Source organism: Lontra canadensis, unplaced genomic scaffold (genome assembly GCF_010015895.1).
Source record: "Lontra canadensis isolate GAN:19392208 unplaced genomic scaffold, GSC_riverotter_1.0 scaffold64, whole genome shotgun sequence".
In the NCBI taxonomy this organism is placed as follows: Eukaryota; Metazoa; Chordata; class Mammalia; order Carnivora; family Mustelidae; genus Lontra; species Lontra canadensis.
The window spans coordinates 2,037,147-2,050,467 of NW_022631058.1; the positions used below are offsets into that span (position 1 = coordinate 2,037,147).

A 13,321-nucleotide genomic window follows, 5' to 3' on the forward strand; every position below is an offset into this window, starting at 1 on the left:
CACTCCACTAACTGAGCCACTCAGGCATCCCACATTTTGAACACTCTTGACTATACCTTTCTTGAAATGTCCTGCCTAGGTTTCCAACATACTATTCCTTTCTGGTTCCCTCCTGTCTCTCATATAGTCCTTTATTCTTATCTGCTAGAACCTCTTTCTCAATACTTCCCTTAAACATTGATGTTCTAGAGTTTCAGCCTCTCTTTCTCCCTACATGATCTCATTAAAATTCTATGATTTCAACTACCATCAATGGGTCACTGGATCCCAAATATTCAATTTTAATCTCATTTTCCTCCTCAATGTCTAATCCATTATGAACTAAAAACTGTTTTGCCTAAATTTTCATGGTTATGTTTCTGTTCTTTTTTTCTTACACCTAACTCAACATGCGTTAAAAACAAACAAACAAACTGGATTTGCCACTCTTCTCTCCAAATCTGCTCTTCTATCTGTATTATCTACCTTGACAAACAGCCTCATTATCCACCTAGTCCCCCAGGTCTGTGCCCAGTCATCCTTTCAACTACAGCAGCATAGTTAAGAACACAGGCACTTGACTACCTACGTTCAAACCCCGTCTCTGCTACTTTCCAGCTCTAAGACCTTGGGCAGTTAGGTTTCCACACCTCAATTAGAGAAAAAATACCATACAATCTGCAGGGATTGTGTGAGGATTAAATGGTTAATGCATGTAAAGTTCTTATAGTAATGATTGGCATGAACTAAGTGCTGGGAAAACATGTCTGCTATTATTATTATTATTATTATTATTATTATTATTGTCACAGCCAATCAATCAACATATGACATATATTTTATCTTCTTTAAGATTAGCTCCTCTCCATATCTCTGATTCTTCTTTTGTTTATGTCCTCATCAACTCTGACAGACTACTATGCCATATTTCATCAATATTAAGACATATTTTTCCACATTTTACCACCTCTGTCTTGGGATGTTGTCTTGCAGTTGACAGTATGTTGTATTTTCAGAAGGAGGTATTTTTTTTTCCTTAGTAGCACATAATGATGAGTCTTATAACTGATGGTATCTTAGGTTGAATGAAATATGGTAAGGGCCTTACACCTATTCCCCCAGCCTCCATTCTGCTCTGCCCACCCCAATTAATAACCCCAAATCCACTACTGCCAGTAGGCTACATGAAACTGGGGGAGAATTCATAAAAAGCTGAAAGCATTCTACATATGTCAGCTATTTCATTATAACTTCATCTTTATCAAAGCATTTTTATGGCAGTTATATTTCAAGGAACTTTGAAAAAAAATTGTAATTAACCTTTGAAGACTTATCTATGTATTTACCTATTCAGCAGATATCTACAATGTTCTAGGAACTGTTCTAGGCACTGGAGATACAGCTGTAAACAAAACAGACTCCAATCCCAGTCCTCATGGACTTTTCATTCTAATAAAGGGAAACTAAAAAATAAATAATATGGAATCTATATCATATGATGAGAAGTACTATGGAAAAAAGCGAAAGCAGGAAGGAGGGACAGATTTATCACACTCCTGACAATCATGTTATAAAATAATTCCCCTGCATGGGGATAATGCTAATACCTTCAGACCCTAGAAGTATTTCCCCAATGCAAGATCTCAATTGTGCATTTACCCAGGCCAACTTTGATTTGGAAAAGAAAGGGTAAATCTCAAAAGCCTTGGGTTTACACAGCTTATAAGCTGATCCACTTTAGTTACCATACTAATAAGGATGGTGGTTTAAACTTCTACGGCCTTGACAAGTCTTTGCCTTTTATATTTTGGGAGGTCACAGATGTTGAATGAGGGCACGTTTCAGGTCCACGACTTACTGCCACCTCTGCCTTTCCTGAACTCCCAAAATAGCTAACCGTTCTTTTTAAAGGGCTTCAGTGCTCTGAAATAGGTGCTCCCAGGTGGCTGCTATAATTCATTTCAACCTGGCCGAACAGGCATGAATAAGCCTCTTTACTGTTAGTTTTATCTTCCCTTCAGTGCTTAGGAATACAGAATGATCTCTAAAAGTTTACGCTTTATTAACTTCATGAGCCACCAGAAAAATTCCTTCAGTATCATCAGGATAATTCAGCGCAGGTACCTTCAGTGTCCTAATATGATTCTCAGCCTCACTCTTTTCTTTCTTGAAGTGCTTCATCAGCTCCTGGATGTTCTGTTCATGTTTCGTTTTCACACTCTGCAATGACGATGTGAGATCTTCCAGCTCCCTCTGGTGAACATCTCGTTCTAGCTTTAACTGTGTAATGATTGTAGCTGTTTCTTCGTCTCTGGATTTCACCTGTGTCTTGAGGTCAGCAAGGTTCTTAAGTACATCTTTCCTGGCTCGCTGTTCCTCGGCCAATTTATTAGCAAGATCTGCCCGGATGGCACTCAAGTTCTTGATGGCTTCTTGCATCTCGAGAAGTTGGGCTTTGTCCCTAGCCTGACTCTTCTTTAGCTCTGTGATTTCGTCTTCCAGGTGAGCTTTCTCAACTTTCATCTGGCTTTGAATCTTACTCTGATGCTTCAATTCACTCTCTAGCCTTTGGATAGTATCCAGGGAATCCTTGACTTCTAGTTCAAGGTCAACTTGATGAGCCTTAACATCACTTAGTTTCTGCTCCTTACGGTGAAGCTCCTCCTCTTGAAGGGCACGTTTGGTTAAGACATCATTCAATTCCTTTCGAAGATTCTCTATTTGTTGTAACGCTGTATAAAGCTGGCCTTTCAGTTCATCTTTTTCTTTTAGAATCTATCAGGTTAAAAAAAAAAAAAACAACGCTGTAAAATTCACCAGAGAGACCGTCAGAAAATAAAGTTTAATACACAAGGAGAAGAAAAATCCATAAAATAGTATTTTGTATTTTTTCCATTTTTTAATGAAAAATTGCTTTTAGGCTAGAAAAAAGAAAAATACAATTACCCTGACATAGCACCACACTGAAATAATATGTTGCAGATTTTCAACACCAACACATATCAATCCTTGATTATAAATAATTATTTAAATGTAGGATAAAATTTAGCAAAAGAATGGGGAAAGAAAAAGGTTCCTACTATAATTTACCAGAGGTTGAAATAATTAATGTTACTTAAAATAACAGTTCTTTGCATTTCAAATGCACCTGTTTAAAAAGGAGAAACCTCAAAATAGAGAAGGAAGACAATATAGGGAACCATGCAGATACAATCTAAGAAAAGTTATGGTACAATCAGTCATTACTTAATAAATAAAGTCGGTAGGGAGAGGAAATACACTATGTGTAACTGGAAGTCTCGAAGCCCCAAAAAGATAGAAATAGGATTAAGATTATGATAGGTGGGGAAGGGACACAGCAGAAAGGTCAAGGGATCAGATGTCCATCACCCTCTGCCAGCCTCTCTGCAGGGTGAAGGTGGACACTGACAGTTGGAGGGAGGCCAAGAACTACCCCTCTCGTCCTCACCACCTCCCAAATCAATGAAAAAGTCAGCAGCTGAGAAAGCTGGAATCACCATCCCTTTCCCCCAACACTGGCACCAAGAACAATCTCCATCTCTGCTTACGGATGCCTGCCATGGCTTTCACCCAGAAAAAAAGAAAATCACGACTCTTACTTCAGAATTAGAAATAACAAGTAAAAATGCAAATAATTACAAGGCAGTTTTACACTTCATATTTTATACTTTAGTATGAAACAATTCAAGATAAACTACAATGAGTCAATCACTCCAAAGAAACAGTTCCCTCAAAACCCTGTCAGTTTTAGCAGGGAAAAACAGCAGGAAGCCAGCATGAGAGATAATAAAAGGAGGTGGTTAGGCAGCTGAGCGCTGACCATAGAAAACTGTATGTGATTCTCAGTCCAGTCGTAAGTCACCCTAGGGCCTCAAGGAAATTATTTATCTTTATAAAGATAATAATAGCACCTATATCATAGGGTTGTGATGAAGACTAGTGGCAAAGAAGAAAAAAAAAAGGTGCCGAGGATTCAAGTTCAAGGAGAAGCCAGGATCCCAGGGAGGTATTCGTGTAAGATAGTAATCAGATCCGTGAAAAGCAGGTATAATTGATAAAGCAATGCCCCTGGACTGAAAAGACTCAGGGCCACAGAGGAAAGAGATTACTTTGAAAGGCAGTTAAAATGGCTAAAAATATAGGTAAGTCTAAGAGTAGATGTATTATTTTTCTATTGCAGTTTAACAAATTCCAACAAACATAATAGCAAAAAATATACCATTTATTGTCTCCCTGTTTCCACAGATCCCAAGTCCAGGGACGGTATTGTGCCCAGGGTTTCCTAAAGTTAAGTCAAGGTATCAGCTGGCCTGGGCTCTTACTTGGAGGCTTAGCGGGAAGAATCCACTTCCAAGTTAATCCATGTTGTTGGCAAAATTTAGTTCCATGCGCTTAACACCCTGGTCCCTAATTCCTTGCTAGCTTTGGGCCAGGGTTTGCTCTGAGCTTCTAAGGCCACCCACACTCCTTGCCTCATGGACCCCTCAGACTCTGAAGCCAGGAACACCACAATGAATCTTTCCTGTGTTTCAAATCCCCCAACTTCCCCCTCTCAACAGCCAGAAAAATTTCTATGCTTTTAAGGATTCCTGTGATTAGAGTAGGCCCACCCAGATAATCTCCTTATCTTAAGGTCAACTCTGCCATATAACAGAACCATGAGAGTGATATCTCATCATGTTCACAGGCTCCAGGAATTAGGGTGAGTCATCTCTGGGAGGTCCACTTACCATACCAGACAGAAACTGGCAGAATCGAGTCTTGGCTGTAAGGATAATGCAAGCAGGGCCTGAGAACAGAAGTGGCTTCAAGACCGTACTTAATATTTGGAACAGATAACATAGGCCCTGGCTAGGAGTTAAGAGACTTCCCTGCTGCCCAGAAGATAAAGATGATATTTTCAAGATGGAGATTTAGCAGGTAAAACATCTTTGATTGCAAAATACTGTATTATCTTCCTAAAGTTGGTATAAAGAGCATTATTTTTCTCACATAACATGAACACCAGAGATGGAGCACTTCAAGAAGAGTCCTTCAAAAACTCAGGCACTGCCTCTCTATAATTCTCTAGATTTTGCCCTCAGTTTCAGCATTCCAAGTATCATATCAATTCATGACAAATGTGGCACCCTTAGAGTGGACAGTCACAGACTACATTAGTCAAGTTTGCAAATTCTTTGGCAATAAAGATACTAAAAACTAAGTTCTATTTGCTTTTTGTTAATTGCTTGGCTAGTAGCCACAGCCCAAGATTTTGTCTAGACATTGTCTCCGAATCGGCAAATGACAGTGTCTTGACTGCCACCTCAATATCCTGGACATTCCTCAGTTGAATAGGCCTTATCTTGAGGGAACTCAAAACAATAGACTTGGATCCCCGTTGGCCAGGAATGCTGTAGTAGAAGCACTTGAAAGGGACCTGAGAAATCAGGCTTGTTTTTCACCTCATTTTTATTTCAGCTAAGTTTCCTAGTTCCCTCTCTTGCTTGGACTAACTTCAGCAAGGACAGATCATTTGGCTGGTCCATCACTGAAAACCTCCAAATTATCAAACTACATATATTTGGATTATAGACTGCAGATTTTCAGTCTCTCTACCCCCAAAAAATCTTGCTCTCTGCTTTTACTATTTACTTTTCTCCACTTTTAGACAGGCGGGCTTCAACCTATATTTGTCTTTCTCTTGTGGATCTGTAAGATCACAACCCATGCCAACATCCTAAAGTTTTCATACCAGTCACTTAATACCCCACTCTGAGGTACAGCATCACTGCCCAAAGGTAGGATTTCTGATGGTTCAACTAACAACTACTTCCAGTAGCACAGTTTGCCAACTTCCCCTTTAGAAAAGTATGATGCTCCTGTCCCTACTTCAGTTCTCCACTTAATCAATCCTACATTTTAGGCTCTTTTATTTAAAGCTCCTTACTCCGAGAACTGATGTGTCCTTTCAGCTTGAATATCTTCTGCTGAGAGTAAGAGAAAACTCCAATTCCAGCTGACTTAAACTACAAGGTAATTTAATATCATTCCAGGCAGAACTGTTCCAGACTTGGTGTCAAAGCTCTAGGTCCGCCTCTCTGCACTTCTCTCGGCAATACCTTCTGGTGTATGAGACTTCGTTCTCAGGACCACAGTAAGACGGCCAACTTCGGCTACTGCAGGCATCACAGCCGAATAGAACAAAACCAAAGAAGGAAAAAAATCTCTCTTATGTATCTTCTTCAGGGGTGAGTAAATGTTTTCCAGAAGCTCCCCCAAGAGACTTCATAACTCATTCTCCATTGCTCAAAAGAGTTATATGCTTGGTAACTGGCCTACATTAATTTTTGAATGGAATGGAACGGATTGAATGGATGGGGGAGGGAGTAGATGGGGATAATCAAGACCACTACGGAAGCTAACTGATGCTTCTAGGTAAGTTTTCCCTGTATATTCAGGAGAAGAAATGGGAAAGATTCCAGATTGAAGATCAGTTAGATGTGTGAGGTGGAAGAAAGAAATCAAAGAGGCTGGTGAGCATGTCATCAGAGCAGCTCTTCATGAAGTTCAATCTGACAGGAAAAAACATTGCAGGAAATGACTGGTCAAGATCAAAATCATATGGTAATCATTAAAAAAGGAAAAGGAAATAAAAGAAATGTGTAAGATCAGAGACTGAAATTTTGGAAGTAAAGATTTGGACATGGAGAAATTACAGATGAGGACAATTTTTAGCCGCAGAAATTAGCTGCTGAGTGACTTGGAGGTCACTGTAAAATGGGAAATTAGTGAAGTTTAAGGATGCTGAAGTTTAAGGTTGCTGAGATGAACTTTGTAATCACCAAAGATGATGATAAGAATTACATGTAATGAAACAGGCTGAGGGGAAGCCAGGTGCAAAAATCCTTGAGAAATAGGGAGGCATAATGCAAAAATATGTAGCAGTTAGGAACAATGAGAAGAGAATGTTCTAACCACGCAAACCCAGCTTCCAAAGAAGAAAAGCTGTAAGAGAAGATTATGAAGGAACGATTGAAAATGGCTGTGTGAAGCCAGAAGAATGATACTGTCTAAAACCATAATAAGAATAGAAACGAACTTTTCAAAGCCTGACCACAAAGTACACACAGAATTCTGTTTCCTAATTAACTAAAAGGTAGACAAAATTTTTAAAAAGGAAGAAAAGTTATTTTTCTGCATATGAAGGTATATGCAGATGGATTCTGGGTTATTCTAATATATCCATACTTTAGCCTTTCTAAAATTGCCTATGGTAGAACCATATATACATTTAAAATGTATTTAGCACTGATCCTTCTTTTCAACTTTTAAATTAAAAAATTCAGCTGTTAAAAGACAGTATATATTACATATACTCCTTTTTTCCTCAGCATGAAGGCAATACAAAAAAGGAAAAGATGGCAATTTAAGATTCTTGAAGTCAAATATTATCAAGCAAAAAGCTCAATACAGGCCAAACCAATTCTTCTGCCAACTCAGCAAGAAAAACAAGCAACCTAAAAAGCATTCCTATTATCCATATTAAAATATACATCTATGTATTTGGAAATATTCAGGAAAGTATACATTGTGATCAGAATCCAAGTTCAAAATTTTTTCCTTTATCATTTTCAAATGTTGGTATAGGAACCAACAACTTCAAATAGCACTTTAAAAGATAAAGACAAAAAAAAGTTAAAGACAAAAATATCACAATAAATGAGATTATTTGTATCTACATAATTTTAGGTCCTCCATTACATGTTTATTTACATATCTCTAAAGAACATCATATCATGGTCCCCTGATGTAAACATCCATGCCATTCCTTCTTTCAAGGAAGTACACAATCTGATGCTTCTGGGGTTTTTGTGCAATGATATGCTATTTGTTTGATATTCCATATAATTCGATAACAAAGTAGTTTTGTAATAGGATATATATCTAACAATCTTACCAAATTTCCAAAAATGTAAAAAACAGGAAAAAAGTAAATCAGAGCAATTTTTAAGAGAATACAACCCTCTAGCCTTCTACTACATTTTTAAGTGGCAAATCTTAAAGCAGAAAATAAATTACACTGGAAATTACAAAGAGAAATGGTAGTAGAGAAACAGAAAAACTGTATTGTTTGAGCATAGAAAATGTCTCAACAAGGTTACTTATTAAACAATTTATTCTGTAAAACATAATGTGTTTTATTTGGAATTTAGTATTATTTTTATTTTAATATATACTTCCAAATATTCCCTAGAGTCACTTTTTGAAAATAATTAGCTCAAAAAACAAAAAACAAAAAACAAAAGCAAAACAAAAAAAACCATACGCTGTATTCCTAATGCCTTGGGGTGGTTTTGTGATTTTATTAAAAATTAAATACTCCTTAGAGGTATTATTCAGTAAGACATAAACATATAGAGGCTTTTTTCCGAAATTATTTACAACGTACTTCCATATCATGGATTTACTGGACGCTTACATGTGCAATGAAATAGCTATTACCCTTTCTTCCTTGATTAACCACTGCTCTAACTCCAACATGCCGCATTCATTTTTAAGCCTTTTAAAGTGGAAATTACAATGCCTGCTGTGATAATTGTGATACTATCCTAACTGTGGCAATCACTTTAAAACTACTTCTTTGCTTATCATTAGCAATGCTAAGTGATAAAAATAATTATATCAGGAGCATTCTGGGAAATAATTGTTTAACAATTTTGAGTATCTAAAAAAACTCCATCTAGAAAACTCGGCACCATGGATTAGGATACTGTCTGAAGACATGGACCCTTCTACATTTCCTCTAATTAAGTAAAATCCCCAGGCGGTTTTCAATCAGTCAGTCCCTCCCACCCACCTTCTTTCTAGCTACCTCCCCTACAGTCATGCTCATTGAACCAGTTGCCAGACCAGACTGACAACAGGATAATCAAAGTAGAGCAATTTCCTGGGATCAGATCAGTTCAGCTTCAAGTCTGAAAGCTTTACAACTCCTTTACCTCAGGGCAACTAGTCACCCAGATGGGTTAAATTGAAAAGCACTCTACAATGAGTACAAGGTGATGGCTTCCTCCAACCTCTAGATGTCCACGAAATTCATATATAAATGGTAAAGCATCTTTTCCGGGACAGCTCATCTGAAATAAGCATCTGTCACTCTTAAGTGCTGATAATTGATTTTATAAACATAATTGCCTTACATTGTGTTTTCCTTTGAAAGAAAGTCAACTTATCCAAATGATTATTCTTTTGGAATGTTCAGAATTCTTGGCAAGTGACAAATGACAAAGCAGAAATGATAAACCAAGACTAAACATGGATAAAAATCAACCCTGTCTTTCCTGTTTATTATCTTATAAACATCTAGGTTTAATTCAACCCAAAGATATAGTTGAGAATCAACACAGGAGCACAAAATCCATTTAAAGTAACTGATGATACACGGGAAAGACGATGTGAAATGCATACACGGATCAGTGAAATGCTTTTTGTTGCGATCAAAAAGGCACAAAAGCAGAGTCTTAAAGAGGCTTGTGACCTGATAATACTGCTCAGGCAGTGAGATTATGAACGTCATTCATTTAACGAAAGCCATTATAGTTGCTGCCAGAAAATGGTCCAGTAGTAACTACTACATGTTTAAATGTTCCTTTCCAACCAATACTTAAGTTGAAATTTACTAAAAAATGAGATTTTAAAATACATGCATTGGGGGAAAAGTCAGGTGATATTATGGAAGACTTTGTGATTTTTTTTTTTTTTCCATTTGAAAATCAAAGAATAATTTCAACTTAGGGAACTAAAAGCCAAACTGAGGGAGAGGGAGGGATCTCTTTTTTTTTTTTTTAAATAAACATATAATGTATTATTAGCCGCAGGGGTACAGGTCTGTGAATCGCCAGGTTACACACTTCACAGCACTCACCATAGCACATGCCCTCCCCAGTGTCCATAATCCCACCACCCTCTCCCGCCCCCCTCCCCCCCAGCAACCCTCAGTTTGTTTTGTGAGGTTGAGAGTCTCTTACGGTTTGTCTCCCTCCCTTCCTACCCCCAAAACCCCCCACGTTGCATCTCCACTTTCTCATATCAGGGAGATCATATAATAGTTGTCTTTCTCCGATTGACTTATTTCACTAAGCATAATAGAGGGATCTCTTTCCAAGGGCCAACTCTAAAAACTCACAGAATGTTAAACTATGGAGAAGACTTTAAAAACTTAAAAAATTAAATTACTTTTTACCTTGAAAAAGCCAAGACAAAAAGACTCCTCTATCAAGGACATCATGATAGAGTACACGCACAGTATAGCACTCAAGTGTTTGTTCAAAGGATGGATGAATGAATGGTTGGTCACAGCAAAAACCATCACTTGGGAATTTGGCTTTTATACCTGATTATTCTTGTCTGTCAGCTGATCAAGAGTTTCAGACTGTTTCTCCAGCGCTCGCTCTAACTTCTTGTGCTTAAGCTTCCACTGCCTGATGGACTCCTGAGCTTTCAGTTTCAGCTCTTCTCTCCTCTTCTCTGCCTCCTGCCTCAGGGCCTCTGACTGCTGGAACTCAAGGAGGTACTGCTCCGCCTGCTTGGTCGCATCCTCGGCATGGTGGGTCAGCTCTGAGATCTGAAGGTCAGCACGCTTGTGTTTGGCCTCACAAGTTTCAAAGTGATTCTGGATCTCCTTAAGCTGATCCAACATCTGTAGCTGCTCCTTTTCTTTGTGCTCCAACTGATGTGTTAAATTCTGGGAATAAAGCATGAGAAATATTAGGAACATGTTCTTGTCAAAACTGGATGTCTAACATAGCATCAAAGAAGAATCTCTAATGTCTGAGAATGACTGAAATGGGAACCACCGGTACCAAATTTCATTAGTAGTCAGTCTAGAAGATATGAGTCCCTCTCTATGTATTTTATGGGCACCTAAGTTGGGAATAATTCTTTATAGAAATAGTTCCCTTTTTTAGACTACTTCATTATCCAAATAGGGAAAACACATATTTTCCAGTTGACTGTCACCAAAATAGAAGGGCTTTTAATGAGAAAAACAAAGTGCATTACTTTAGTAAGAATCTAGCACTTTGTCCAACTGAAAAAAATGTCAGTTTTAAAAACTGTCAGATTATCACAGCAGTCATATGTAATATTTCACTTTCTGGCAACACATACATTTTGTTACAATAGAATAAAAATACCTAATAAAATATGCACATTGATGATAGAAAGATCAATATAGATAATATTTGAAAGTTCATTTAAAAGACTCTCAATAAAGTGTTTATAGACACATTAATTCCAGCTAAATCTAATGTTATAAATTGCTAAACTTAGCTCAAGCTTTGTAAATCAGGGTAGATTTTTAAACAAACAAACTTATTTGAACTACATAATAATTAAGAAAAGCAAACCTGAACTCTTAAAATCCAGCTTCCCAGAATGGGTCAACAACACATTTGGAAATTGCACTAAATCATCATGCTTCATACATATTTTCAATTTGAAAAGACCTGGTAAAGATCTATTTTAACTTAAAAATGAGAGGATACTTTTATATAACATTTTAAACAAATAAAAGAATATTGTAATCATTAACATTAAGCCACTATTATAGAGCTTTGGAAGGGAGTGACAAATTAAGAAATAATGTATCCCGTATGCTGCCCCTCCTGTGCCTTACTTTCCAATACTCAGGTGACAAAGGTAACATGAAAAGGCCATGTTCAGGGGACTAAGATGATACTGGAGCTGGACAAACAAAATATCACCTACATTGCTGTAAGGCTCCTACAAATGAAGGCTGGAAACATTTACCAACTTCCCCTGATTCTCACAACTGAACGTTCAGTTCCAGATTCCATTATCCCTGCACTATGGCTCAAATAAGTGAAATACAATTTCTTTCATGGTTAAAGTCATTGTTTGACATCATGGCAAAAAAATACAATAAAAATAATGCCTTGAAAACGAGTTTCATTTTCAGAGCAACAGGTTTGCATTTGCTCAGTTTGCTAAATTCAATGCAGCATGGAAGAGATGAGTCACTCCTTTATCTACCCAAACAAAATAGTAAATTGAGAACTGTGCACTTGTTTGTGCGGAAAATTCTAAAATGAAATCAGAAAGCCATAGTGGTAGTGGTTTGCCCTTTTGCCCTTATCTAAAAGTTTTATCACTAAGATAGAAATCAACTTTCCTAAGCCGCAGTATTCTCATGATTTCTCCATCAGCAGAGAGATGCCAATATTTTTTTTTTTTTCTAACAAACACTTAGGAGAGTGGGTACCCTTCCTACATGTTAAGCACATAGCTTACAAAATGGTTAATAAGACCTGGCTTTGATACCAAAAAACTAAGTAATATAAACTGGGGAGATACTCACACTACCAGCTAGATTACAACTGCAAATGATGCTAGATGCTAAAATGATGGACAGTTACCTGAAGGGGACTAAGTTCTACAGTGTGACTGGGGAGGGTTTCTCTTGGGAGATGACATATGAGCTGAGATCTAAATGAGAAGGAGCTAGCAATAACAATTATTATTACTACTAAAGTTTACTGAGCACTTGAGTTGTACAAAGGATTAAGCAAATACTTTATAAGAATGACCTCACTTGGGGTGCCTGGGTGGCTCAGTGGGTTAAGCCTCTGCCTTCGGCTCAGGTATGATCTCAGGGTCCTGAGATCAAGCCCCGCATCCAGCTCTCTGCTCAGCAGGGAGCCTGCCTCCTCCTCTCTCTCTGCCTGCCTCTCTGCCTACTTGTGATCTCTGTCAAATAAATAAATAAAATTAAAAAAAAAAAAAGAATGACCTCACTTGGTCCCACTATTACTATCTTAATTTTAGTGATATGTAACCAACTCTTGGAACCTGCCCAAGATCACATACCTAATATGTGAGGAAATGGGATTTAGATCCAGATTGTCTGGCTACAGAGCCCATGTTCTCAACTCTTTGCTAAGTGGCCAGATTCTCAGATGACCCTAACTCCTTGCCTGTTTTTCACCTACTCTCACAGTCCTATCTTAGTGGTTCTGTTCAGAACTGCCATCTATGAAGCAAGAGTCCCAGTACTCCCTTCTCCCCAGTACTCCTCCTCTCATCCCTTTTCCCCATTCCTCAGGCCTTTGGCTTTATCTACCCATCTGCCCAGTTCCGTCACTCCTTTTCTTCTTATACATCTGCTCTTCATTGTCAGGAAGATGACCACGCCCTGACATTTCTTTTGCTGGCTTTAAATCCAAGTTTTTTGACCTAACTTCTTTAATTTTCACTTTAACCACTCCCTTGTTCGCATTTCAAACTCCTTTTTAAAGCTGAACTTAAATGGTAAAACTAC

The 13,321-nt window shown here is 37.8% G+C and overlaps 1 protein-coding gene across 9 annotated transcripts in view; it reads right to left on the bottom strand.

Moving 5' to 3' along the window:
• CEP128 (centrosomal protein 128) overlaps positions 1-13,321 on the bottom strand; it is a 391,529-nt gene that overhangs the window by 263,109 nt on the left and 115,099 nt on the right. For all 9 annotated transcript variants that reach the window (XM_032878540.1, XM_032878542.1, XM_032878539.1 and 6 more), the window contains 2 exons: positions 10,376-10,726; positions 2,104-2,754 (listed from right to left, as the gene is read on the bottom strand). In XM_032878540.1, the coding sequence (XP_032734431.1) occupies positions 2,104-2,754; positions 10,376-10,726 (1,002 nt within the window). The remainder of the gene's footprint in view (positions 1-2,103; positions 2,755-10,375; positions 10,727-13,321) is intronic.